This window comes from Thamnophis sirtalis, unplaced genomic scaffold (assembly GCF_051295495.1).
Source record: "Thamnophis sirtalis isolate CommonGarterSnake01/CBP01778 unplaced genomic scaffold, rThaSir2_p1.2 scaffold_5, whole genome shotgun sequence".
Lineage (NCBI taxonomy): Eukaryota > Metazoa > Chordata > Lepidosauria > Squamata > Natricidae > Thamnophis > Thamnophis sirtalis.
The window spans coordinates 41,004,603-41,031,927 of NW_028261385.1; the positions used below are offsets into that span (position 1 = coordinate 41,004,603).

The 27,325-nt window shown below is 35.1% G+C and overlaps 1 protein-coding gene and 1 long non-coding RNA gene across 11 annotated transcripts in view; one reads left to right on the top strand and one right to left on the bottom strand.

The window, feature by feature from the left end:
- The window catches only part of LOC148045344 (uncharacterized), a 135,597-nt gene that overhangs the window by 88,477 nt on the left and 19,795 nt on the right, over positions 1-27,325 (top strand). The window lies entirely within an intron of this gene.
- The window catches only part of MEF2C (myocyte enhancer factor 2C), a 179,553-nt gene that overhangs the window by 43,063 nt on the left and 109,165 nt on the right, over positions 1-27,325 (bottom strand). For 7 of the 10 annotated variants that reach the window (XM_087715704.1, XM_087715705.1, XM_087715700.1 and 4 more), the window contains one exon: positions 7,885-8,028. In XM_087715704.1, coding sequence (XP_087571830.1) covers positions 7,885-8,028 — 144 coding nt within the window. Of the gene's footprint in view, positions 1-7,686; positions 7,825-7,884; positions 8,029-27,325 lie in introns of all 10 variants that reach the window. The other 3 variants (XM_087715706.1, XM_087715703.1, XM_087715707.1) reach the window with 2 other exon arrangements.

Sequence of the window (27,325 nt, forward strand, 5' to 3'; positions counted from 1 at the left end):
CTTTTGAATTGCAATTTGAAATGTAGCTTAAGAAATAAATGCATGAGGTGTCATCATGTTAATCAGAATTAATGTAAATATACATTAAAATTCAATGACATGCAAGTTTTCCTTTGGCCTATATTTTGGTATGGCTTGTACGCCATCATACAAACTTTAAATAAAATCCTTTAGCTTGAAAAGTTATACCTCTCTGCTATAAATAATAAAATAAAACTATAAACAGTTTTTGGTGAGAAGACATTGAAAACCTTTCTTACCCAGTGAAGTGCTAAGTCTAGCACAAATTCTTTACATTAGTTCAGAGGTCTCACAATTGTTTCAGTTCTGCATTTTAACACACAGATATGACAATATCAAATATAGCTTCCTTCATTGGGCTTAATTCTTACATATTTTACAATAGACTTTAAAACAATTTTCCTCTGATGCTTTTATGTCAATGGAATATATGCATTTATAAATACAAAAAACGCCCACACAGAGCTTTCTATTGGCATGCTGAATGCAGCGTTTCTATCTCTTCTTACTGCAGCCTCTCTACGATTGTACTTTCAGGGAAAGCAGATATGCGCATGGTCCTACACAAACCGTTTTTGCACATAACTGCTTTGCGTATAGCACTTGAACAAAATTTTAGCTACTATTCTAAATAGGAGAGGAAGGTACTGTAGTTATTTGCAATGACAATTTACCATGGCCTTCAGAATATGGGAGATAGGTTTCAGAGAGTAGTGCTACTACTACCAACATAATCCAATTGCCAATATTTTTTCATTGTTCAGTAGTGATCAGTATTTAACAAATATCACAGAGTAAAAATGGACAGAGATTGTTTATATCATATATCTGTCTGTCATTGCATCAAAAATATTATTTTATTTTTAAAACAATGCTTTCCAAGATTGTGCTACATGTTTTTAATTGATCTACAGAGTGTCACAATAATCTGATTCCACGTATAGATATATACTTCCAGCAATGATGATGGTGATGATATTATTCAATAATATTTAATGGATTATCTTGGAAGACAGGTTAAAAAAAGTAGCAATTTCAGTCTTCACACATCTATCTATCTATCTATCTATCTATCTATCTATCTATCTATCTATCTATCTATCTATCTATCTATCTAATTATACTTCATTTCTGGTCTGAAGCATTGCTAAGATTGAGACTGCCAGGAATGTATTTTATATGTATAAAAAAAGTTTTGCAAGCCCTATGTTTCCTATCATTTCACTATTATCAATAATTAACACCCAATTCAAGAATGGTGAAAGGAAATGCTTCTGTGAAAGTTGTTTGAACCATTGAATATGTTTCTGCATGATGCAATGTTGAACATTAATATAGATGGGTTTAAAACTGACACTAGAAAGCATTATAGTAGCAGAACGTCTATTGTAATAACTACCTTCTACCAAGGTATAAGAAGTTCAGAGCTGCAAACAGGCTTCCTGGCTGGATACTACAGGAAACAGGTTGCTAGGCTAGTCTTATAGTTCTTCCAACATTATTACAAGAGGAGCTCCATCTGTTTTTCTTTCCATCTTTCGCTACATCTGGTTCCTTAATACTGCAATTCCATTTGAGTAGAGGTCTGAGTTTCCCATCACAAGTCTAAGTGAAGGGATTTGAAAAGAAGCAAATCTAAAACAGTAAGATTTCTGTTAAGGAAGAAAGAAGGGTAGGAGATTTCACAAGGCCATTTAATCAGTAAATCCTAATCAAGCAACAGTGTCAGGTTGAAGTTTAGCCAAAATAGAATCACACTCAAAACTTCAAAGCTCTCTTTTCAACATATGGAATTAGGCAAGTGAGAAGACCATGAGTGGAAAAGGAAATATGAGTGTGCATGCATTCAATTAAAAATTGCATACACATGTTAAGCATTTTAGAAAATAGTACTCTTAACATTGGTCCCATTTGAAGATTTTCTGGCCTCTTGAATAAAATATTAAATTCTCCAAAAGTTTGCAGAAGTATGACTTTTATTACAAAGACCAGATCAAATCTGTCAAGTGTTCTTCAACACACCTGAAAAATACTGTATACCACCTTATGAATGCTTTTTAAACAATCTAAGAGAAAAAAATGGCAATAATTTTAATAGCAAATGTCTCCCATCAGGAAAACAAATCTTGCACATATATGCAGTTTCACTTATGTCAGGTATATTTTGTTGTTACTGTTTTGAGATCCAAAGGTCTTTTTTCCAAAAGGAAACTGGTATTTCTTTTTTTCTTTTTTTGAAAACATTTTACTTCCTATCCAAGAAGCTTCTTCAGTTCTAAATTAAAGAACTAAAAAAGCTTCTTGGATAAGAAGCAAAATATTTTCAAAGGAAAAATAAAGAAAGCCCAGTTACCTTTTGGAAAAAAGCACTTTGGGACGATGATTGAGAATCTCCATAGACATACGGTACTGTCTGGAGGGCATTTTTTATTTTGTAAATAGTCACATTCTGCAAAACAGTTTATGATTTTCAGAAGAATGAACTAATTTCTCTGATCACTGCAGATAATAAGAGTTTTGTTTGAAATTAGAAAAAAAAATATCAATGTCTATATCTAGACAAAAAGTTATTTCTGTAATAGAAAAGTATCTTTCCTATTGTCTTAATCTCCATTAATTTTATTCTTTAAAGCAATTGTAAACATGACCCACTTTTTATTTTGTAAAGACTATATGCCTTATAACTTGCTCAAATTGTTGAGCATTTCTGCTGAGTGCTGTGTTTGACTAGATAATACTCTTTAAGATTAAGGATCCTTGAGAGACTCTCACCAAAATTAAAATGCTGCAACCATAATTGATACATGCTATGGATTATCAAATTTATTGAGAACAAAGATGAAAAAAATCCACACATCTTTTACATGGATGTTAACTACCTAGAGAAAGAACAATATAACAGAGAATAAGTGGCCAAAGTGGTAATGTCTATATCTGTCCTGCACACCATGTGGCTTTAGGACCTCATGCAGCCAGTCAAACAACCTTGTGCAGCCTATCCAGATTTTTTCAAAAAGTAATACATTTACAATACCACTGCCACTGACCCAAAAGACATGTTGCCAAGCATATTCAAGTTTTGCTGCCAGCTCCTCTTCTTCTGCTGCTCCTTTAGCTGTGGAACAGCTGATTGGCACTCCAAATATTTACTAGTACTAATCTGAAATAATAGTGATAATACAACATACGGTATGCCCAAAGTCTAAAAATCATTCCATTTTCAAAGAGTGTAGATCAGACATGATTTAACTTCCAGGCCCAAATGCCTGGGAAACCATTTTAGGATTTAATGCCTTATGCCTCCTGATCTTCAGGAGAATGCTTCTCCATAGATGCTGTAACAAAAAAGTCCCAATTTCTAGGTCCTACCCTAATCCTAACCCTAACTGAAGGAACCATGAACGCATCAATCCTACTTCTGGTGGACTGAGCAGAAGCAATCAGATACAGGCAGTCCTGAAATTACCATGAGTCTCTGCCATTGAGGGCTGTATAGGTGACAATCAACACCCTAAATTACACCGATAAGAGGCCTATGAAGATTTCAGATCACAGTTTTCACATGGTCGTATCACAAAGTATTCAAAACTGCTTATGCTGCAATTTCGAAGCATTGCAGCTTCCAAATACTGTTCAAAAGCAACTCCATGTACAACACGTTACAGTACGATAGTCCCTGCACTGAAAAAAAGTGATATATGATTGATTTTCACACTTACAACCACTGCAGCATCCCTATGGTCATGTGATCACAATTTGGGTGCTTGGCAATTGCCATGTATTTATGACAGTTGCATTGTCTTGGGATCATGGGATCACCATCTGTAACCTTTCCTGCCAGATTCTGATGAGCAAAATCAATGAACCAGAACCAGATTAATTTAATGACTACAATGATTCATTTAACAACTGCAGTGATTCACTTAACAACTGGGGCAAAAAGGCCATAAAACAAGGTAAAACTCACTTAACAACTGTCTTGCTTGGGAATGGAAATTTTGGGCTCAATGGTGGTCACAAGCTGACAACTACCTGTAATTTATTTGGGAAGCGATGAAGGCATGACAAGGAAATCAGTGTAAATATCTACTTAGTCACAGTTGCTATCTGTTCTTTTAACAGGAGTCATGAGACTAGGAGATCTCCCAACTGCACACCAGCTTGATATATGGAATGCTAACATTTTTGGAGATCTTTGAATTCAAGAGTGCCACAAAATCTACAGTCACATATTCACACATTAGGACCAAAATATAAGAAATTTAATACAAGTTTACTTACTGGTACATCAATTTGAAGATTATGGTACATTATTTTTTGGAAATAGTACTTTGATCTTTTTTCTATCCTACGTTGATGGTATGGAGTAATCTAGATCTCAAAACTAATTAAAATATACATATTTTGAAAAATAAAATTGTTTTTTTAAAAATAAAGTTGTGATGAAGTGGAAAGTAAAATTTTAATGTATTTCTTTTATTTTTTTTCACTATATTCTTTTGTAAATTTCTTTTTTATTTCTATTTTATCTTTTCTACAGCTATTTTTGTATTTTTATTTTTCTCTAGTTTATATTAGTTTTTCTGTCGTACTTGTAAATGTTAATAAAATTAGTCTAAAATATGTATGTAAAACTTGTATGGAATCTGGGATTTAGACTTTATATCAATTATGTGAAAATGATGATTTTTAAAATAGTTTTCTTTACTTTAAAGGATGAATACTATATCCCTAAAACATCCCAGAGACAGTATTTACAATTACATTTATTGACACCCAGTTAGGGCGTACAGCATTTTAAGTCTTGGAAACAACTGGGTGATTATTAAATCCAATGACACAAAAAAACCTTCCAGAATTACTTTTTATATAAATTCTGTTAGTGTGGATCATTTTGATATACAATTTGTAATAGTTGAATGGAATAATGAATAAGAGATTAGTTTACCTAGACAATGAAAAGAAGTGTTAACATCAATCCCAGAAATTTCAATAGATCTTAGGTTACAATTTATTTAATAACAATATCAACAACAATACTTTAGACTTACTGAACTCTATTGTGTTTATATAGAATAAGCTAGATAAACTGTCATGTTGTTAAAGAAAGATGCAGTCAATGCTTCATGCAAAGATATGTTTGTAAAGTATTTTATAACTGTTCTGCTTTGGGAAGAAATCATTACATGTAGTAACAAGAACACTATTTAGTGTTGTCACATGTTCATTTTTTTATAGAAACTAGATTCCTATTGCATGGAAACTGATATTTGGATAAAGAAAGCTTTTTAAAAAAAATATGCATTATTCTACTATTTTGGAAAGTAAAAGATCCCTGCATCTCTATGGACTTTTGAGTTGATATTATTACCAAGATTGAAATGAATTAGTTATGAATGAGTTATAGATACAAATTCATTTTGGATAATTATAATAAAATATGAAATACATCTAACATTAATTGCAATCCTTATGTAGATATTTTCTACTTTTATGTATTCATAAATGTGTCCTAAATAGTTTGGTTGGTTTTTTTTTTTTACTGTTTTTGGTTTCATTTTTCTTTCTTTATAACTTTTCTGTACAGATGTAATGGGCTGTGAGAATAACCCTGAGAGGGAGGAGGAACAATGGTCTGATATGAAAAATTTGAGGCAATATGTGGTTTAGGGCAGAAGTGGGTCCCTGCAAGTTCTAACCTCTTCTATAGAAGAGGTTCCACAAATCTACACCACGCTTGCCCCGTCTGCCACTCACTAATTGGATGGCTCACCAATCAGCCCGCCCACCTCTAAGAGTCCTATCTAAACCTTAAAGTCTTAAAGCTGTCAAGTTTGAACGCCCCTGGGGTTTTTTTTTCTAAAGGGTTAGGGGTGTAAGGGTCTTGTAACTTGACAGCTTTAAGACTTGCGTGTTTCAAATGCCAGAGTTTCTGAGCCAACATTTTGGTTGCTAAGCAAGAGCATTGTTAAGTGAGTTTCACCACGTTTTACAAGTTGGCAATGCCCACCCAAACACATGACTGCCAAGCCACTCCCACTTAATCACATGGCTGGGAAGCCACTCCCACAAAGCAGGCCACACCTACAGAAGAGGTTCTAAATTTTTTTAAAACCCACCACTGGTTTAGGGAGAGCAGAAGAGCCAATAATTATTTTTGGGAGTTGATGGTAAGATGAATTGATGTAAACATTTAATAATACTATACGATGTTGTCTATGTAATAATATACATGTGGTTATATGTTATGAAAATGGAAAAATAAAAAAACTTTATATATAATAAAAAGAAATCTGAGGCCAAAGTGGATGATGAAAGGATATCAGAATTGACCTGCTCTAGTTCTTTGGACAATAAAGGCAGGGGAGGGGAGAAGTTTTCAGACTTGCAAGACTCTATTACCACGATCTTACAATAAAGATAATATTAGTATTCTTAGTTTTGGTTTCCTGGTCTGGACTCTCTTTTTAAGAATTGACTACTGTTTATTCTTCTTTGGTTTTTATATTCAATTGATAGATGCTCTTAAAAAACCTATTTTTTATAGTTAACTAAATATTCAATTTACAAATATAAAGATAAATACATCTAGATAAATGACAGCCATGATAAATGATAATAAAAGTTGGTATGCCTTACTATTTGGTTCCCATTACTAGGTTTTACGGTAACATGAAAGAGATTTGGGTTTATAGGACTTCACAGGATTTATCCTGATAGTGAACTCCTTATTTTATTCTTAAAACCACTGTCACTTTATGAATACATCAGTATTTATGAGCCTTATTTTTGATATATGTTTAAGTGCCAAAGGACTGTTCTTTTAGTCTAGAATGGATGAAAACAAATGTCCACTTGAATACATGTAATAATACTAACCATATTATGACAGCACTTGTCATATTCGCACAAATTTCCCCCTTTATGTATATGCAAACAAAATAGCTACATGCAGAGTTATTTCTCTTAAATATCTGGCAAGGCATATGACTGTTAGAAATTTGGCTGTGGTTAAAACAAAATTTAGCGCTCGTTAAAGCATTAAGAGGAATGCTGATGGAATCAAAGCAAATTGTCTGATAAAGCTGTAAAGTTATCCTCAACACACATAAATGATTGAATGCTACCATTAGATTCTCATGCAGACTCTTTTCCTGCAACTAGCAAGTAGCTACATAACCCTTCAGTGTGGTAACTGAATTAAGAACACTAAATTCCAGCAGTAGCAGTATCTTGAAAATATTACATTAAGAGATTTTTCATTTTATACTGTTTCTTCTTCCTTCAGACCCACAAAAAACTGTGAGAATGTCACTTCTCCACAGCATGTTTTACCGATATTCTCTAAATACATTTTGGGGTAGCTCAGTGTGGTAAACCAGAATTCTGTAAATTTACTATACATAACGTCTACTTTCAAAAGCTTCCTTCTTTAGGTTTTGTCAAACACATGTCATGAAGGAACTTTCCACACTTCAAGAGTGAAAAAAAGAAAAAAAAGATAATTGGGTCCTACTTCCTCTCTGTATGTTGGTTTTAATGGGTGCTGTCAAAATATGCCCCTCACTGAATGTGTTTTATTTTGGAAGAAACCAGAACTGAAAGGGTTAGGGTGTGTTACTGCAGTGGTTATCAGCAGACAGCCATCTAACCTTTGGTACTTACAGGAATTTTATGGCTCTTGATCATATTATCAAACTCTTCATTAATTTTTTTATATTTTTCTTCAGTGCGTGGGGTGAGGGCATAAGAGGAGTCTGGATCAGGGCTTTCACAGCCTTTGTTTTCTTTCTTGTTCAATGCCTGCCAGGTTCAGAGAAATATCAGAAAGTAAAAAAAATGAAGGGAATTCAGAGTACTTACACATAATCTTTGCCTGCTGATCATTAGATCAATATCTTCATTAATTTTCCTGTACTTGTCCTCAGACTCAGGGCTGTGACCTACTGAATCATCTGCATCGGGATCTGGACTGTCACACCCATTAAGTCCTTTCTTTCTCAACGTCTGAAATAGATAATTTAGAAAGTTGAAGCCTTGACAGAGGCAGCAAGAACAATTCAGGGCCTTTACCACAGTGCAGACTAGTTGAAGGCTGTCACATTATACATTAGGGAGAGACAGTAAATTGAGATGTTTAGGTCAATAAACAGCAGATTTTGTTACCAAAGACAGCTCTCCTGAAACAGAATTAGTAAATGAAGAGAGCATAACTTCTAATAAAATATCTGTATTACCATCACAGCTTTTCTCAGGAATGGAAACATCAATAGTTTAAATACACACAGGGCAAAGAATTCAATCAAAAAAAGAACTAGTAGTTCATAGTGAATAGAATGGCAGTACAGTATCAAGCCTACAATTGTTCTTATATTAATCTACAGATCAATCTGCCCTAATACTGCTCTGTAAGAGCACTAAAATGAAGGAGTTAAAGTGATAATGGTCATGTAATTGTCAAGATACTCTAACTCTTACATGTAATACCATAACTTGAAAAATCTTTGTTTTTTAAAAAACATTTTAAATCAGTTTCTATAAAGTAAAACCTAATATAATCAGTTATCTACAGTAGCATGATCTTCAACATTAATGAAACACTGTGATCAAATTTTTTCCTTGACACACAACCTTACAAAAAAAAACCAGAAACTGAAATAATTACTTATAAATCACTTTGGAACAAAGAATCAGGTTAAATTTACAATTTTATCTTCCTATCATCTTACTAGTTTTATCAGAATTTTGAGACAAGTCTTGCTGTACATCAAATTCTGAATTTTGGGTAATATTGAAAATTAATACATTTTTAGCATCTTATAATATTTATTTATTTTTAGAAAAAAAAGCAACTTTTTTTTAATCCTATAGAGAAAATACCAGTCAAAGAACATGGGCCATTCAGATTTCTGAGATGCCAACAGTCTCCACAAAAAAGTTAGAGATTTGAATTATAAAGAGGAATACATCTTTTTTTTTTTTGTAGTGCATCTCAGATGTCTTTGTCTGTCATTGAAGGCCAGCCAGGTCTTATGCTCCTTGCTCCCATTATAAAGATTTATGTCTTGAGTAACACAAGGAAGCAGGAATTTGTGCGGTATATTCCCAATCCAACCCTATTGTGAGTATAACATTTGCCACTCTTATTTGGCACTGCAGAAAGCTCAATAAAAATGCTTGGTAGCATTTCTGAATGTCAGCTCTTACTCATTCTCATTTTAAAAATTAGGAAATTTCTGTTGTAATGATTAAAACAAAATCTATCTATATAACTTTTTATTTTTACAATCCATACTTGAAAACCCAGTGATAGGTTGAGAGGATTGAATAACTTTAGAGATGCTGAGATTTATTTAGTGGGAACAAGATGCTGATAAATGGAAAAGGAACAGATGATGCTAAGGGTAATTCCCAACGGATATGTAGGAGAAAGCCCCCCAAATAAAACCTATGAAATGGCAATGGCAAACAAAATGTCTGTATGATAGAGACAAATTGTATGGGTATCACAGTACCATTTATATGAGTTTGAGCACCAAATGCAGGACAAAAGCCACTTATCCACTTATTGGAAAGACTATTGAACTTTTAAAAGTAGATATTGAGATAATGACAGAGCCAAAAAAAAAAAAAAAAAAAAGAAGCTACAAGAAAGTCTGATCACTGATGATGCAAAAGGCACTTGTACTCTTTAGAACACCAGGTGTAAAAGGAGTTTCTTGTTTCACAAGAACACATGCAACTGGAACATAGAATGTGAGAAGCATGTACCAAGTAAAACATGAAATTATCTAAGTATGGACTAAGGAATCATGACAGTTTGTAGGGTGGAAGGATTGGGAAAAATATGTATTTCAGACAATTCAGTCTATATACAACTTAATTAAATAAAATCCAAATGGCAAGAATGGTAGGTATACATTTCTTCTACAAATTTACTCAGACTTCAGTGTCCTGAGGCCCCAGCAGGGGTTAAGTTTAGTCATCTAGGCATTCACTAAGGGCCCAGGAAGAGAAGAGAGGAAGGGGTGAATGAGTACACTTCAACTGATCTGAAAAATATGCAAGTTGGATTCTTGTCCATGAGAGCTCAGCACTTCACAATCTGACATAAGGCTACATCACTAGGCATCAGCAATCTTACGTATTTTAGACATTCACACCTGTCAGCAACTCTGCACCTGTTGTCTACTCTGGCAAAGACCAAGTGACAGCAGCCAATCACAGCAGCTCCTGCTGCAACATGGCCATACATGGCTTTTCTCAATTGTGTTTCTGTGTACTAAGGCTGCTAATCTCTGTGGATTTCAGCAGTCTGCTTTTTGTCCTTGTAATGGTGTCACAGTTTTCAGTTCTTCACTGAGTTAAGTGTTTAAGAATGACACATGCTGTTTCTTATACAAGTTTCCTTCCCACAATAGCCCACATATGCAAATGGGTTTTAAACTTGTTTATACACAAGTCCAGATTATCTCTTCAGTGCCATTTTTTTAAAAAGTTTTTGTTCTCATTTAAAGAAGAAAGAAATCCTATTGCTTTATAACAGCGCCTCAATTCAACTTTCTGTAGATGGGTACTATGGGAAAAGTCTTACAGTAATATGGTCATTGTAAAAATTAAAATAAAGATGCATTGATATTCAGCCAATATTTTAACTATGGCTTAACTATGGCTTAATTATTTTTAAAATATTTTCCAAATATTAAATATTTTTAAATATTATCCAACTATTTTCTTCAGAATGAGAAAGACTTCTCATTCAGATGTCAGTTTATACACACCTTATTACTTAGTGAAGTTAAATTCAAACCTGTTCAGTTTTTTCCACCTTTTATATATATGGAATTGGGCCACTGAATGACTGTATCACCATGCTAAAAATCTTTTTTCCTTTATCCACTCTGTTAAATCTAACCTTTTGTATTTTCTTTATAAGAACCATATCCTCAGGTGAAAAATTAATTTCTTCTAACGTTTATTACTTGATCAGATCATTCCCTAATATCAATAAACAATTTCACTAATGCAGTTATCAAATACCTTCTCCACCATCTAATTCATACTCACCTGAAGGTTTTTTGTTAAAAAACAACAGCCCCAAATGAAACATTTCAGATATTATTAGCATTTACTTATTTAATGTTAGTAAGACTCAGATAAAAGCACAAACAATCTAACATGAATTTGTATCCGGTGATATAAAAGCTGTATCTTCAATGATTAACACATGATTTCTGACAGATACATGCTCAAGACCTTAGTCAGAAACAATCTTAACTTCCCAATTCTGAAGTTATACCAGCCCCAAAGTGACTTAGCATCTCCATCTCAATCTTTGAGGGAGGAGGAAAGATCATACACTGTAGGGTAAAATAACAGAAGAGGAAACTGGAGGACATCTGAGGAGCTGACAATGCTGAATTTAAGATTTAGGAGACATACACACCGCATGACTGCCCGATATGAATCTCCTGCATCAACTTTCCAATTTTTTTCCAACTATGCCACCACCATTTCATGTTAATATTGTTTCCTTCAAAGCTCAACTAAATGACTGCTCTCCATTTAGCAGCCCGTGGAAATCTTCACTGGAGTAAGACTGATGTTCTGTCTGTCAGTGTTGCTGTTACAAATACAGTACTCTTGTTCCCAAAGCCTGGTAAAAAGCAGCAATTGGTAATTTTCATTTACCATCTAATTTGGCTTAATATTTATAGAAGCATAAATACAATGTAATCTAAGCGATAAATGAAAAATACTTAAAATAAAACTTGAACCCTTTTAAAAAAATTTATAAATATGCTTGCCATACCATGAAAGGAAAATGTACACATTGGGACCCGCTGCAGCGGCTTTCCCACTGCAAGGGTCAAGTGAAGCTCAAACAGAACAGAACCCGAAGGCCTTTTAGTCCAGCATTTGTTTCCATTGTGTACAAATGCAAAATAAACCATTATGTCAATTCCAGTGGTGTTACTCTATAGTCAGAATATTTATTTCAGTTATGCATGGTTTACAAACTGAAAGCAGCCGCCTTTTTTCCAAAGACAACATATCATTTCTCTACATATATATCTACAGGATGACAGATCCATATATAGTACCCTGACTTTCAAGATATTTTCTAAGAAGCTATTCTATGCGCTACACACAAGGAAAATTAGATTGCCCAGTGAAGGCCAGACTAAATCTGAGGAGACCACTACTGATTAAGGTGTCTTTTCCATTCATATATACAACCTTGGAAAGGACAGACTTTTCTAAATTCTTCCTTTATCCCATATTCAATCTCCTAGAACTTGATTGCTCCAGACACTGTCTTAAGTGAAACGGGCTACTATAAAGGCAGATTCATTAGTACTAACTCAGCCTTATGTTTTAAATGAGGAGGTAGTAGATATATGCATTTTTTGTCTGTCTCTTGAATTATCTGTCTCTTCTTACCTACTTTGGTCCTGACTACAGAGCCAATCTGGCTCCAAGCTGAATATGCTGGAATGATACACCTGCTTGAAAACACATGTAAACACCCTCTATATATTTTATGTGTTTAGAAAAAACAACAACAGAAGTACATAAAACCTTTGAAAAATGTAATATGTATAAACCTATGCCTTAAGCTTTACAAATAAAGACCTAAATCTTTAGTATTAATTTTCTTTGCTACTTTTATGTCCTACAGATGTAAAAATGTTAATTAAAGCACAAAATTAAAAAAAAAACCTGAGAAATTATATTATACAGCTGCATCTAACAAGGCATACCATGTTTTGGAGATTTTTTGTTCTTTTAAAGTAGCCATCCCTAGGGTGGAAACATCAAAATTATCCTTTACCAGTAACTATTTTTAGGACAGGAAATGATGTGTGATGCAGCCAGCAGAAACTGAATGATAGAATATAATTACTAGAGGCCAACTTTTTCCCCTGGACTTTAGAATCAGGCATATAATAGGCCTAGGAACTGTAAGCAACCGATCTTTTGGTTTTGCATTTCATCTAAAAGCCTACACTTACAGAGGTGGCACGAAAGAAGAGGCTTTGCAATGATGACTCAACTGAAAACACACCACCAACATGCTAGCAATCCCATATTTGGCAACATTACCAGAGATATTTAATAAGCCCTCCCACAACAACTGGGTAACTAGATAATAGGAATTTTTTTTCTTTAAGCATTTTCAGATTATATTTCAGCATTATTTCCAAGCAATGCTGTGGCTGCCCTTTCTCAGTGCCTGGAGGCTGTAGGAGTATGGATGGGAACAACAGGGTTCAAATGAATCCTGGCAAGATGGAATAGCTGAGGAGGCAAAGGATCTTAGGAACCAGTTGTTTATCATCTTTAGTTCTGGATGGAGTTGCACTAACCCAAACAAACCACAAGTTGGAATTTGTCCTGGATTCACAACTCCTACTCAAAGAGCAAGTGGTAGGAGTGGCTAGAAGGGCCTTTGTACAACTTCATGTTGTGTGCCAGTTGCGCCCTGTCCTGGACCGTGACTCCTGCACCTGGTCACTCAAGTCCTAGTTATCTGTTGGTTGGATTACTGCAACAAGCTCTATATGGGACTACTCTTCAAGAGTATTCAAAAGCTGCAGCTGGAGCAGAAGGCAGAAGCATGCACAGTTCTAGGGCCCCTGTTGTATGAGATATAATACTCCTGTTGTATGAGATGCATTGGTTGCAAGAGCTGCTTTATAGGGGAGATGAGTGGCATAAAAATTTAATACATACATACATAATATATACATAACATAAAAACATACACAAAAACCTCAAACAAAAGCTAACTAAGAACTGAAAATTATTAAGGAGGCTCTCTTTAGTGACATTATTATGTCACAGTCATCTTCCAGTGGCCTGGGAGCAGAGGCAGATAAAAAAAAACCTTGTCCCCCACCTCCAGGTCTCCAAGTTGCCTGCTTCTGGTTTAAACTTTCTACTAAATTATGAATGGCATGCAAGTAATAGATTAAGAAACATAACATGTTTGGGATATGTACTCTTTGAAAATGATTCAGAAGTGTTTCAGAGTTGCACAAGTAATTTCTTTTCTGCTATTGGTTGAAGTAGACAACCCAGAAAGAATATGAAAGTGCTTTAAGGACTCAACTCAGTGTGACTCTTAAATCACACTGTGGAAGTCTGGAGAAAGGCAAGTCATAGAGAAGTGTTGCACCTGCAAAAGGTTGAAAGATTTGTTCTGGGGTGCACCAGAATTGTTGATATTTGCAAGCATGAAATCTGTACTAAGAAGTCCCATCACAATTTTAGTTGTTTACTATGTCATAAGCAATGTATATATTCTGAGAGTAAACCTATCTAAACATTCCAAATAAGTGGTGGTGATTCTGCTACAATGGTATACCAAATTATGGCTATATGAATGTAAGATTGAGATTGTCTTGGCAATGTTTCGGCCAGGTGTCACTCACCATCTTCAGGCTAGGTTTTGGAGCTGCCGTCTCTCTATAAATCTGGGTGGGGGTGTGTGAGGTGCTGACTTTGTTTCAGTAAGTGGAATGATTGGTTGTGTGGTTGTCTCATAATTGGTAGTTTGGTGTTGGCTGTGTGTCTGTTATTGTTTAGTGTTGTAATGTCCTGGGTGGTGGGTGGGGCTGGTTTCCAGAAATCTGGTAGGCAGGAGGTATCGTCACGTTTATTTAAGTTGTGGGTTGTTTCTCTATTTTGATAGCTTCCATAATTATTCTCTTGTTGAGGTGTTCAGTTTTGGAGATTAACCTGGTTCCTTCAAAATTAATTTCATGTCTCGTAGTTTTAAGGTGCTGGAAAAGGGAGGAAGTTTTTTCTTTTTTTCTTACTGAGTTCTTGTATTCTATGATGTGTGCATTTATTCTCCTGTTCATTTGTCCTATGTATGTTGCAGGGTAGATTTTGCATGGAATTTCGTAGACTCCTTGGTTTTCTAGCTGGATTTATATATAATTTTCACAATGCATATTGACTTCACTAAAAATCCAAGGAACTCAAAATCCAAATGACCCAAATGGAACCATAAAATTTCTGAATTATTTTCAAAATCACTAAAGCAAAAAGTGGAACTGAAACACCACCAAATATATGCCGTGTCTTAACACATTCTTTTACTATATTGTCATAGTTCAGATTCAACTCAAACCCAGAGCCACATGTTGTGAGATGGGCAGTATATAGATATGAAAAATAAATAAATGTAATCTATGATTACATGCAAGTCTTGAAAACTTTGGATATGCTTCTCAAAGATCAAAATTGTTCTGAGAAAAAGGGAATATTATTACATTCATAACTTGAGACTATTTGTATTAGCTACTAATTTTAATTAAGGGCATATATACATATCATTGTGCATTTTACTAGGGGATATTCTAACTTTTAAAAAGTGGTTCTTAGTTAAAAAAAAGTGGATATCACCCTTATATTGTCACACACACAGACTCACAGACACAGCTTTTCCCAAAGTCTTACCACTTTTCAGAAGTTTATTTATCAGAATGGTATATTCAGTCCACTTTTCTTGTGCCCATGTTTTGGGTTTTACATGATTTCCACCCCTCCTCTTTTTACCCGAGTATATCCTGTGTGGTATTTTCAGTTACAGTGACCACTTTCCTCCTGGTGGTTAATGTAATTGTAGTGGTTAGAAGAAAGCCTTTTTTTACTCTAATTGTAGCAAAGTTGTGTAATTCTTTGTTTTAAAAGGTGAACACCATTCATCCTGTCGTAGCAATTAGATTTTCCGTAGCTGTTTCTCTGTGTATACATATATGTCCATATACCACTATATTCTTGACTCTAAACTGATTTGGATTTGTGAAGCTGGATTCTTTTCAAAGTAGAAGAAAAAACATTTAAAGAGTTAAAAACAGGCAAGGCAAGATTGAATAACAACAATATGGGGGGAGCAGTCACTGCTATAGGCACAAAGGAAAAGGGAGCAGTTTTCTGGCTAAAGTTGCATAGGATTGGGTGTATCCCAATTTATATGGTGCTGCTCATACAGATCAAGGCTTCAGAGCACAATGCTATCAGATTTAACACATTCCATCACAAGGAAAATAAATTTTCAGAAATAACGTCTTATAACAATGTCCTGTCACATTTTAAGAATAATGGAGACTCTAATTCTAATTCCAATAAGATATCTGCTTTGCAAAAATCATGTGCTATTTATTTATCAATCAAATTTCTATACCTGCACATCTCACCAAAAGCTCTGGGTAACACACAACACAGATAAAACCACATGGAAAACTATAAACATCACTTTAAAAAGTAAAAACAGAAATAAGAAATCTAGACAAAAAGCTGATAATAGCCACTTCAACAACAGAGCCACGTAAGCATCTCAAAGACAAGTACTTTGTTACTGCTTTAGTATAAGGGTGTCAAACTGGTGGCCACGGGCTGGATGCGTCATGTACAGGCCTTGCCTGCCCCAGCTCTGTAAATGGGGAAAGCATTGTGAAATGTCACATGACAGCAATGTGACACGGCGAGTTTGACACCCATGCTCTAGCAGAATGTGAAATATCTCTCTAAAAGCTCTTAAATCAGGGGTGTCTTTAAGACTTGTGGACTTCAGCTCCCAGAGTTCCATGGTGGGCTGGCTGGAAGTGCTATCCACAAGTTTTAAAGTTGTCAAGATTGAACACTTCTCTCTTCAAACTGTCCTAATGTTTCATTTCCAAATTGTCCCCAATCTATGAGAGATTTTTAGAAGCAGAGTCAAAAAGGAAAAATAATTCCATCCCATGCATGAACACAGAAATTCTGTCACAGATAAAAAAAACTAGTCAATATCTTGAGCAAATTATATATGTTATAGCACTGCTGGTTATCGAATCCTATAGAAATGGGGTTTCCATACCCCCTGCTGTCCCTCACAGCTTTTATAAGCAACTGGTGAAAAACATCAACAGGATTTTGGCCAATTACACTTTAGTTATTCAACTGGGATAGCTTTGAAACAGTCAAGAATCAGGTTAGCTGCTTGTATTTCCAGTTATAGAAAAGAAGCAAGAGAAAAATGAACTGAATTAACTGAAAATAAAGGAAAATGAAGTGATTCCAAGCTGCTTAAAGGAGATGTAAAACAATCCATATGAAATAAGAATGATACAAAGCTGTGTACTTTTGATGCAAAATTAAATTAATATGGGGTCAATAATCTCACAATGTGCTGTAACTGCATGTAAGGGCTTAAAACTAGAAGACTTTAATAGTTCTATTTATATTGGTTTTGATATACTAGATTGAGTTCATAAAGATATTCATGGTTCAGCACACCATATTTAATAGGTAGCCTCTGCCAATGATGTCATGTACTCATAAGAAACATTCCTTGATGTCACCAGTCTCCTAGCACCATCTTTAGTTTTACAGTGGCTCTTATTCTCAAATCTTAGAGCAATAGTAACAGTAGACAGATGCAACTCAGAGTCGTCTTTAGAAATGTGCCAATGTCACTAAACAAAGGTCAGCTGAGGCAGCCTTTCTGTTGTTTTGTTGCTCTAAGACAATGAGTCTCTAAAACATACATAATTGTTTATTCCCTCACTTCCCATTGTTCCTTTATTGACTCAGACAGTAGCAGTAATGCTTGAAATCTAATATAGTCATGATTCAATATAATTGTGTGAAAAATCTCTGCAGTACATATGGCCATGCAGTTTATCCTGCAGAATCAGTGGTTAGCCAATTAATATGAAGGACATATCCATCTCCTTTTTTAAAAGGATGCATAGGAAGGTTAAGACTGCAGACCATGCTCCTTAAATTATATTTATTTTTTATTTTATTTAAAGCTTTTATATGCCGTCCAATCCCAAAGCCTCCGGGCAGCTTACAAAGAAAATATAAAGAAACATAACAACAATACAATTTAAAATAATAGTCATCCCTCATAAATTCATTCTAGTCGGGGCCGGACCTCAACAGTGAGGTCAACAGCCCCAGGCCAAGTTTTTACTGCTTTCCTGAAAGCCATCAGAGTGGGTATGGTCCGGATTTCCGGGGGAAGCTGGTTCTAAAGAGTCGGAGCAGCCACCGAGAAGGCTCTCCTCCGAGGGCCCGCCAGCCAACATTGTTTGGCCGACGGTACCCGAAGGAGGCCCAATCTATGGGATCTTACTGGTCACTGGGAGGTATGTGTCAGCAGGCGGTCTTGAAGGTATCCTGGCCCTAAGCCATGTAGGGCTTTAAAGGTGATAACCAACACCTTGAATTGAGTCCGGAGACCAATGGGTAGCCAGTGCAGCTCACGGAGGATAGGTGTAATGTGGGTGTACCTCGGCACACCCACTATCACCTGCGCGTTTAAACACCCCCATGTGTTTAAAATCTGTATACAATTTGTAACAGCTATTTCAGGAATTTACCTATGGACAAATAAATAAAAAAATGCATAGAGAACTCATTATAACTTGCCTAAATGTGGCTTTCTGTCATAATGAAATATACTCACAAAATCCCTATAGCACATAATTTGAACAAATAACTGTATTAGTTTAGGCACTTATTAAGCACAGAAATTTAAAACTCCACTGCTATCAATCAGAGGTGGGTTGCTGCCGATTTGGGCAAACCGGTAGTAGCAGCAACGGGAGGCTCCTTCCATCCGCCCAGATGCATCTGTGCACGAGGAAGCATGCCCGAACCAGTAGTAAAATTGGCAACCCACCACTGCTACCAATGGCAAGAAAAGGGCCAGGTAACTCCTTCTGCTGGACATTGCTGTGCAAAACAGTCAAGAAGATTCTTGATCACAGTTCAAATTCAACATTGAAGTCTTTATCTAGTCCTTTCCACTTTTCTCAGACTACTACCCCAACCAGAAAAAAACTGTCATCTCCAGTCAGCAGTTGACCCATGATAATTCCTCGGCCACCCAGCCAGCTTTAAAATAACTTCCTGTTCCATCTAAAAAAATATATCTCAGCATAGGAAAAGTTATAGAAAATGGCAAGCAAAGCTCTTCTGTAGAACTTTGTCATTTTAGGTTGTATGAGAAGAGGGGTTTTTTTCTCATATTTTACAGTACTAGAATTCAAGTGCTAGAATTCAATTGTTTCCTAGAAGATTCCGAAAATGTAGCAAGCCTTTAGATCTAGAGGATAGAAAGCTGGCACTTAGTTTATGGGACTTAAATGACATACTCATGAACTTCTCTGTATATCAGTAGAGGCTAATCATTCTAAAGCAACTAACTCATCTTTATATTGCATTAATTCAATGTATATACATGTATTATACTATGTACATACTATGTATGTGTATTATACTATGATATGACATACTGTGTATATCAGATTAGGGAGCAAAACACTGGAAAACTCCTTTATAGACAGCTTCTAAAAGTCAGTATAGAGTGGTGGTTAAAATACTGTACGAGGACAGAAAAATACAAGTTCTCGGTTATGAAAACTCTTGGGATTATCACAGAATCACAAAGTTGGAAGAGACCAATTTGCTCAGTGAAGGGATCCAAAGTGTCAGTGAAGGGATCCAGATTGTAATATCTCTAGCAGATGACATTCCAAATTCTGGCTGAATATATCAGATAAAGGAAATCCCACCAGATCACTATGTAATTGGTTCTCCTAGTAAACTCTTTTATTGTTAGGAAGATTTTCCTAGCATTCAATTGGAACCTGACGTATTATAACTTATATCCATTATTTCACATTCTGTGCTTTGGGATGATGAACATCAGGTCTTGATCTACTTTTCTATGACAAGAGTACTACCATATCTTCTTTTTAGTCTTTTTGTTGCAAAGTAAACACTCCAGGATTTTTAAACGTTTTTTTCATAGAATTTTGTTGTATAGATGTTTGGCCATCTTTAGTTACAATTTTGATTTATATCCTTCATTTCCATTTTTTCTAGTTTATCTGACTTCTTAAAAAGTAGTGACCATTATTGGGTACAATACTAAAGGTGGAGTCTGACTATGCAAAATAGAGTGGAAAAATTTATCATTGTGATTAAGAGACTTTAGTTAAATTTAATTTAGGTTGTTTGCAACCACAACACTTTGCTGACTAATTGTCCGTTGGAACAAACTAGTGCTTCCATTTTCTCCTACACATATCACAAATCTGAGGCATTATAATCCACTAGACATTCACATCTGTTTCCTGACCCAAAAAGTATAACTGTTTTTCCAATTGTCATAAGGAACCATCTTGTCCAAAATGATTCTGCCCATTCTGTGTGATCACTGAGAGAAGGTCTGCCATATTGTGGAAGAAGTTGGCTCTGGAGATACCCCCTCACCCCTGGCTCTTTCATTTTCAGAAGCTTAATAGGCAGTAGTGAAGGAGGGTGGTCATCTTATTGTTGTTGATTAATTTGTATGTTTCCTATATTTTGACACTGCTCAGCAATATCTGTACAAGACAGGTTGTTTAGTTGAGGTGCAACAAAATATATAATATGAGAGAAACATATTATATGGCACTTCAGTATAAAAATGTTATATAGTGGTGCCTGAATGGTAAGAGCACTGGCATTGGACACAATGATTCTAATTTGTTCATTTCTCAAGAGAAAGAGAAGATAAAATTATGTGCTTTATAACATAGCTAGATCACGCAAATAATTTAAATCTAGCAGTAAAGAGATAAACAGTATCAGGATGTTTAATTTTTCTCCTTATCTTATCACTATTTTTCTAATGAAAAATATAAATTCTAGTAGACAAGCTGAAATGGCCAAACTAGGTGAATGGCAATGTTAACTTATAAAATGGCAGAAGGAATTATTGTTCCTTGCATATTTAACAACATATTTTTAACATTAACAATTTCAATTCAGCAGAAATGTATTAAGAGATTTTAAATCTGCATATAAAACTGGGAATGGGCACACTATTTTGGATTTAGCTTGTGCAATTCTGCTTTAAAAAAACCTTAAACTATATTACTGTAAGTTTTCCTGTTCGTACTACCATTCCACAGTCCTACTTAAATTGCTATTGAAATTCTCAGCTTTGAGTAAGCTCTGGACAGGCACATTCTCAGCTAGTTTTATTTTGGATTATTGGTTCAGGAAGTTGCAACTTCAGTCAACAACTGTCAGATCTTGTTATCTGCAGGGGGCCTGACAGTTCAAGACTCTTGCTAATGAAGAAAATTAGGTGAAACTGCTTAGACTTAACAACATTTGGAGCTATAAATGGAGACATCTGGAAATAAGGATACAGGGAAAGTCTTCGTAAATCTGTCATAAATCACAGAAATAACTTTTTATATACAGCTGAGAGATTCATTTAACTTCACACTTGTACACTGTTCAAGAGTATTTTAGTTTTTGTTACAATCTCCTATCACTGCAGTTAGAATATGAAATATTTTCCTTAATTCTCTTGCCTTTTTCTATTCTCCAGTACAAATATATAGTACAAATTGTCCATACATTTCCTCATTCACTTATCCTCAGACTTTCTCTGTGTTTTATTAGTCAACTAGCTAGCTAAGCAGAGGAAAATCTCAGTCCAGTGGCCATTTGGGGTTCATTAGCTCTCTATGCCCAATTGCCCAATCTGGTGAGCTCCTTCCAGAAACCATGCTATCTCTTTTCATTTATTCCATACAGCAGAAGATAGGAAGGAAGCATTATTTTCCCTTCTCCTGAAAGAAGGAAGGCCAAATGAAGGGCAATAAGGATCACAGGGTTAATTCCATCCTTGATCTGATTCATTTCCTTCTTTATTTCTTCTCACACCCTTTGTTCTCATACTTGGTTAACTGCCTTCCTCAGCCTGGACACTCTATGCTTTATTCTTCTCAAAACCTTGGCTCATTTCCCATGGAGCTCGTCTTAATCACCTCCCTTTGTGATAATACTACTTAGCTTCTACTGTGTGGCAGTTTTGTTCAATAAACTAATTGTTTTCTCTCGAAATAAAAATTAAATTTCGCAATGACTGAGTGCAATATGTGAATGGTAAAAAAGGGAATGCATGTACCCCATATGTTTATTACAGTTGAGAAAATAGAAAAATTTTAAGATGTGCAAATGCCATTAGAAAGCTGGTAGAAAGTATGGGGTCTGTGGCACAGTATAGGTGTTTATTAAAATAAGCAAAAATGATGTGGATAAGAATGTGTTTCTGCCTGCTTTGTTATACAGGAAGAGTTAGATAGGTTAGGAAAAGCATCAAAGTAAGTTGAGTGCACAGTAAGTTGTATTTAAAATACATGCAGTAAAACAAGATGACATAAAAAGGTGCTGAATGAATGTGAATTAAAAACAAAGCTGAGTGACCAATATGTCACCGCCTACTGCCAATTACCTCCACTCGACCTATTAGATCCCATCGATTAGGCCTCCTCCGAGTCCCATCTGCCGGTCAATGTCGACTGGCAACTACACGGAGGAGAGCCTTCTCGGTGGCAGCTCCGACCCTATGGAACGATCTCCCCGTGGAGATTCGTACCCTCACCACTCTCCAGACCTTCTGCACAGCCCTCAAAACCTGGCTATCCCATCAGGCCTGGGGCTAAAGACTGTAACCCGCCCGAATAGTATGAATGTTGTGTTTTTAATGATGTATTGTCCTACGTGTTAAATGTTTGTTCCCCCCCCCCCCTTTTCGAGTTGTAAGCTGCCCTGAGTCCCCCCAGGAAAAAGGGCGGCATATAAATAAACTTCTCAATCTCAATGTTGAACTGATTTGCTTATGTAACAAAGAATGAGAATCAAATTCCAATACAAATATATGGAGGAAAAATAAATGGTTGAGGTTTGATAATTAGATGGACAGTGATAAGATCCTGAAAAAGAGAAAGATGAGAAGTTTAAAGAACAAAATGCAATCCATAGGTATAATAAAAGTGAGAATTATTTACAAGGTATAGACCTATGAAGAAGCACAGGAAACCAGTGTTGATATGGATTTACTTTAGCTATGCTTTCTTTTAGCTATGCATGCTTTTATGGCTTGCTATTTTTAATTTTTTTTCTACATAACACTGTGAAGCTTGAAATGTCAAGCCATAATGGATGGATGGATGGATGGATGGATGGATGGATACATATATATATGTAAATTTGCTTTCAATGTTGAATATGAAAAAAAATCATTTTGATTTGTTAACCTTATAAAACTTCAGCAAATTGCCATTTCAAATATTTATTGAATATTTAAACTATTAAACAATTAACATATAAGTAATTATAACAAACAACTGTTTATTACAAACTCAATTCACTATTGGTGATATGATTATTAAGTAGCTAGGTTAACCAACCAAATTGACAGTTTTACAAACCAATATATTTGTTAATTTTCACTAACTTATTTTGAGCATTAGGAAAACCATACCATTTACATTTACAGATTTCTGAAATACATTGAAAACCAATCAATAATATCTACAGTACATGAAAATGGGTATAGATGACATGGGTGTACACAAATAAGTAACTTTTGTTTACTATAACAAAGGGAAAATTTTGAAATTTAATTCGGGTTTTGTCAGAAATATGTAAATAAGGGAAGAGGTTAATGAAAGTTAAAAGCAAGTTATCTGTACTATATTCAGCAATGTGAAAGAGGGTGAATACAACAGTCTCTTAATAACATTTGTCTCCCTGATACAGCAATAAGCAGATTACTACTAGGCTGGAAGGAGTTGTACAGGTCAGGCATTCTATTTTTACATGCAATATGTAAAGATACAATATGGTAATTCAGTCTTGGCAATTACTAATACACCACACAGACACCATGACACCCTGTTTACTGCATAAAGAGGTCATTTATGGTCTGCCTCTGTTACAAAAAGCATTTGCTGAAGAGAGGGGCATGTTGAAACGTGCAGTAAGACAAAATTCCTTATAAGACGGAAGAAGCCTAGAAGAGTTAATGTTGATAGATACAAGGCTTCTAATTCTTCTGGGATGATTTAAGTCCTCTCTCATCAATTATTGTCCTTTGTCTTCAGAGCCTTATCACCAGTAGCATTACAGGAACTGAGTATAACAATAAGCAAGACAAAATAACCTTCTGAACTTTGCAGAGATTTCTGTATAACCAGCTGTGTAAAGATTGTTTTTAATTTTTTAAAAAGTCCTCAAAACTCTTCTGCCTAAATAAAAAGTAGTAATAAGATACATAGAGCTCATCCATCAGCAAGGATATAAATTTGCTTCTCAATCCATTTTTAACATCATCATTTATTGATTAATGTTCCTCATATACTCTGTGCTTCAATAAGGTCTCCTTAAAGAGCTTAGTTCTGATAACTACGTGGCCATGGCCGTGAAGTTTTCTTGGCAGCAATATGGAAGTGGTTTGCTATTGATCTGGCATTAACAAAACCAAAATAAATCAAAACTGTATTTCCAAAACAATAGCTTTCATGAACAAGAATATTCTCTGAAGTCCTGCGCCTTTTAAAAAAGATGCAATCACTAAGAAATTTTAGATGCTCTGCTATCAACCTGCTTAGTGCTCCATTAAAATTGAAAGAATGCATTTAAGTTCAGATTCCTCACTTTCACAATGTTGAATAATAAATGCAGGAAAAAAATTCAAAGACATTTTAAGAGTTAGCAGGGATCTTATAACCTACCAGGCTACCAGTTTAAAAATTTAAGAAACATAATTTCTCAGATTGGGTGACTCTTGAAAACAACCCCTAAATACAACTGCAGTACTGAGATATTAAATTAAATTTATTAAGAAGTACGTTGTATCCTTACTGGACACTGTTAGAATATGCATTTTAAAAAAGGAAAGAAATAGCTTCAAACCCTGTGGAAAGTGAAGGCTGGAAAGAGCTGGAGAAAAGACTTCAGGAAAAGCCAGCTATTTTTGACAGCAAGTTAGCTGCTGTGAAACAAAACCTTGTCTTTCATAAAATGTTTACAACTACGAGAAAAAAAATATATCCTCTGGCTAAAATATTTATTGGCACCTAGGAGTCTGAAGAGAGCAAGTGAGGCCTTTTTTTTTTGCAGGACACTTTATCATCAGCTACATTCTCAAAGGGATCTCTGAATGAATAGAACTGGATTACTCAGCCTTGAAGTCCACGCCCATTCCTCTCCATTTTCCTTGGCAAGACTGAGAGCCAAGCTATTTTTAGTGAGGTGGCTTTCTATTTTTAGGCAACTAGCAGTTAGAGACATTTGTTAGGGGGGAAAAATAAAAAAATGGAAATAAAAAGGAACACAAAAAGGGAAGGGGGGAGGGTGACGCTTCCTTTCTCATAATGTAAAGCAAGCTTTTCAACCTGTAACTCCAGGCAGTTCAGCTGCTTCCAATCTTGTGAAAATAAAAGAAAATCCAAAAGTTCAAGAATTTAAAAATAAACCAGGCCTCTGGCAAATAGACCAAAATACAACAAGCTGTTACTATGTGAATCAGTGACTAAAAAAACAAATGACTGGATTAAGAAGGAGGAGGGGAAAAACAAAGCCAAAACAAAACATTTAGAACTATTAGGTTATAAGACCATTACACAGACATGGAAGGGTTTTTTTCTCAGCTTTTAAGCCAACTCTTTTATATCTTAAAGAAAATAACGCAATATGGATTCAGATCCTTTTTTTCCTATTAAAAGAATTGTTTGTGAATCACTTTTAAAGAATTTGCTCTCCCTTTCCCTGTTCATAATATTGGTATCCTATGATTCTTACCACGAAAACATTAGGCTGTGGTTAACAGGAATGGAAAGGCTAGGGAAATTAAAGGCCCTTGCCAGTTTCAGAGCATTTTGAAGTTGATTAGAGACTGAATATAAACAGTGAGCCATGGCCACTAAAGATGCATTTGCCAATTTTATGCCGCTCAATAGAAACTCAATTTCAAGATAATGGTTCCATAGGAAAAAATATAGAATGTAAAAGAGTAGAGTGGAGTGGAGTAGAGTAGAATTCTTCTAGTCCAACCCCCTGCTACCATTACAGACAAATGGTTGTCCAATCTCTTTTTGAAAATCTCCAATGATGGAGCATCCACAACTTCTGAAGGTTATTTCTATTGATTGATTGGTTGAATTGTGAGATTCAATTGAGTTCTGAAAAGTGGAGCTCATCTCTGTGGCAAAGGCCAAGGGGCTTGTGTATACCCCAATGCTTTGGAACCCCTTCAGATAAGTAGATGTGAAGAGATCATCCATGTATGGTCTGGGTGGTGATTCTTCAGAGGAGAACACAGGACAGCAGTTTTTCACTGGTTTGAATGCTGACATATGGTGTGATTAGCAATCTTGCTTCCAATCACAGCAGAACCTTTTAAAGGACACTAAATTAATAAACTTCACTTTTTCATCCCTTCCAGAAATTTGCTCATTAACTACTTGTAGCTATTAGAGATTAGAAGTCTGAAAATGCAGGATAAGTCTGCCTTTTAATCCCAAATGAAACAAAACTGTAATTATAAACTTAAGAATGTAAATAACATGAAATAAACAGCTAAAAGTTAAATACACTTTTGATCTAGGAAAGTTATAAATGGACCAAGGATCCAGATAAAATTGGAACGAAACTTTTAGAAAAAGATTTTGTAATTGCTTACAGAATATAAAAGCTTCTTATGGGAAATAGATTCTGTTTGGGTTTTTACAAGACACAATATAGATAAGTCATCTCATGACTTTAAAGACTAGACATTATACAGTCTTAATAATTTTAGGATGAGGAAAGATATACCCCACTCACGATTGGTTACAAAAATAAAAATATTGAAAGAGACTTTTAAAGAATGGAATCAGAAAATATTAGCCACAATATCAGCAAGTGTCAGAAATGATGTCTACTTCTATGGATATTGGGTAGGTTGTGATAGCACTTTTCAAATGTTTGGATAGGAGTTGCAGAGATCCATTTTCTATCATCCCAGGGTATATAATTTGGAATATAAGAAAAAACTTTCTAACAGTAAAAAGCAACTTGACAGTTACCAACTCAGATTTGTCAGCTCAATAGAGCCTTGGACTATGTAGCCTAAATAACCCATCCCAATTCTGTGTTTTGGTGAATAAATGTAACTTTCTTGCAAACTCATGGCTATAATACAGAAATCAAATACTTCACAACTTTTCTACCATAGCATAACAACTTTCAACTGGACTTATTTAAACATTTCATTAAATAAATTGGGAGCAAACTGGAGGAATAACCTAGCACATCAGTATCTTCTAATTATTAGAGCTGTACAAATCATTCAGAAGGGGGATTTAAGAAACAACAAAGTTCTGCTATAACTCTCAACATACAGATTATATTTCTGCTAGATATGCCACTGAAGCAAAATGGTGGCATTGGCTTTTCAACAAAACCCAGC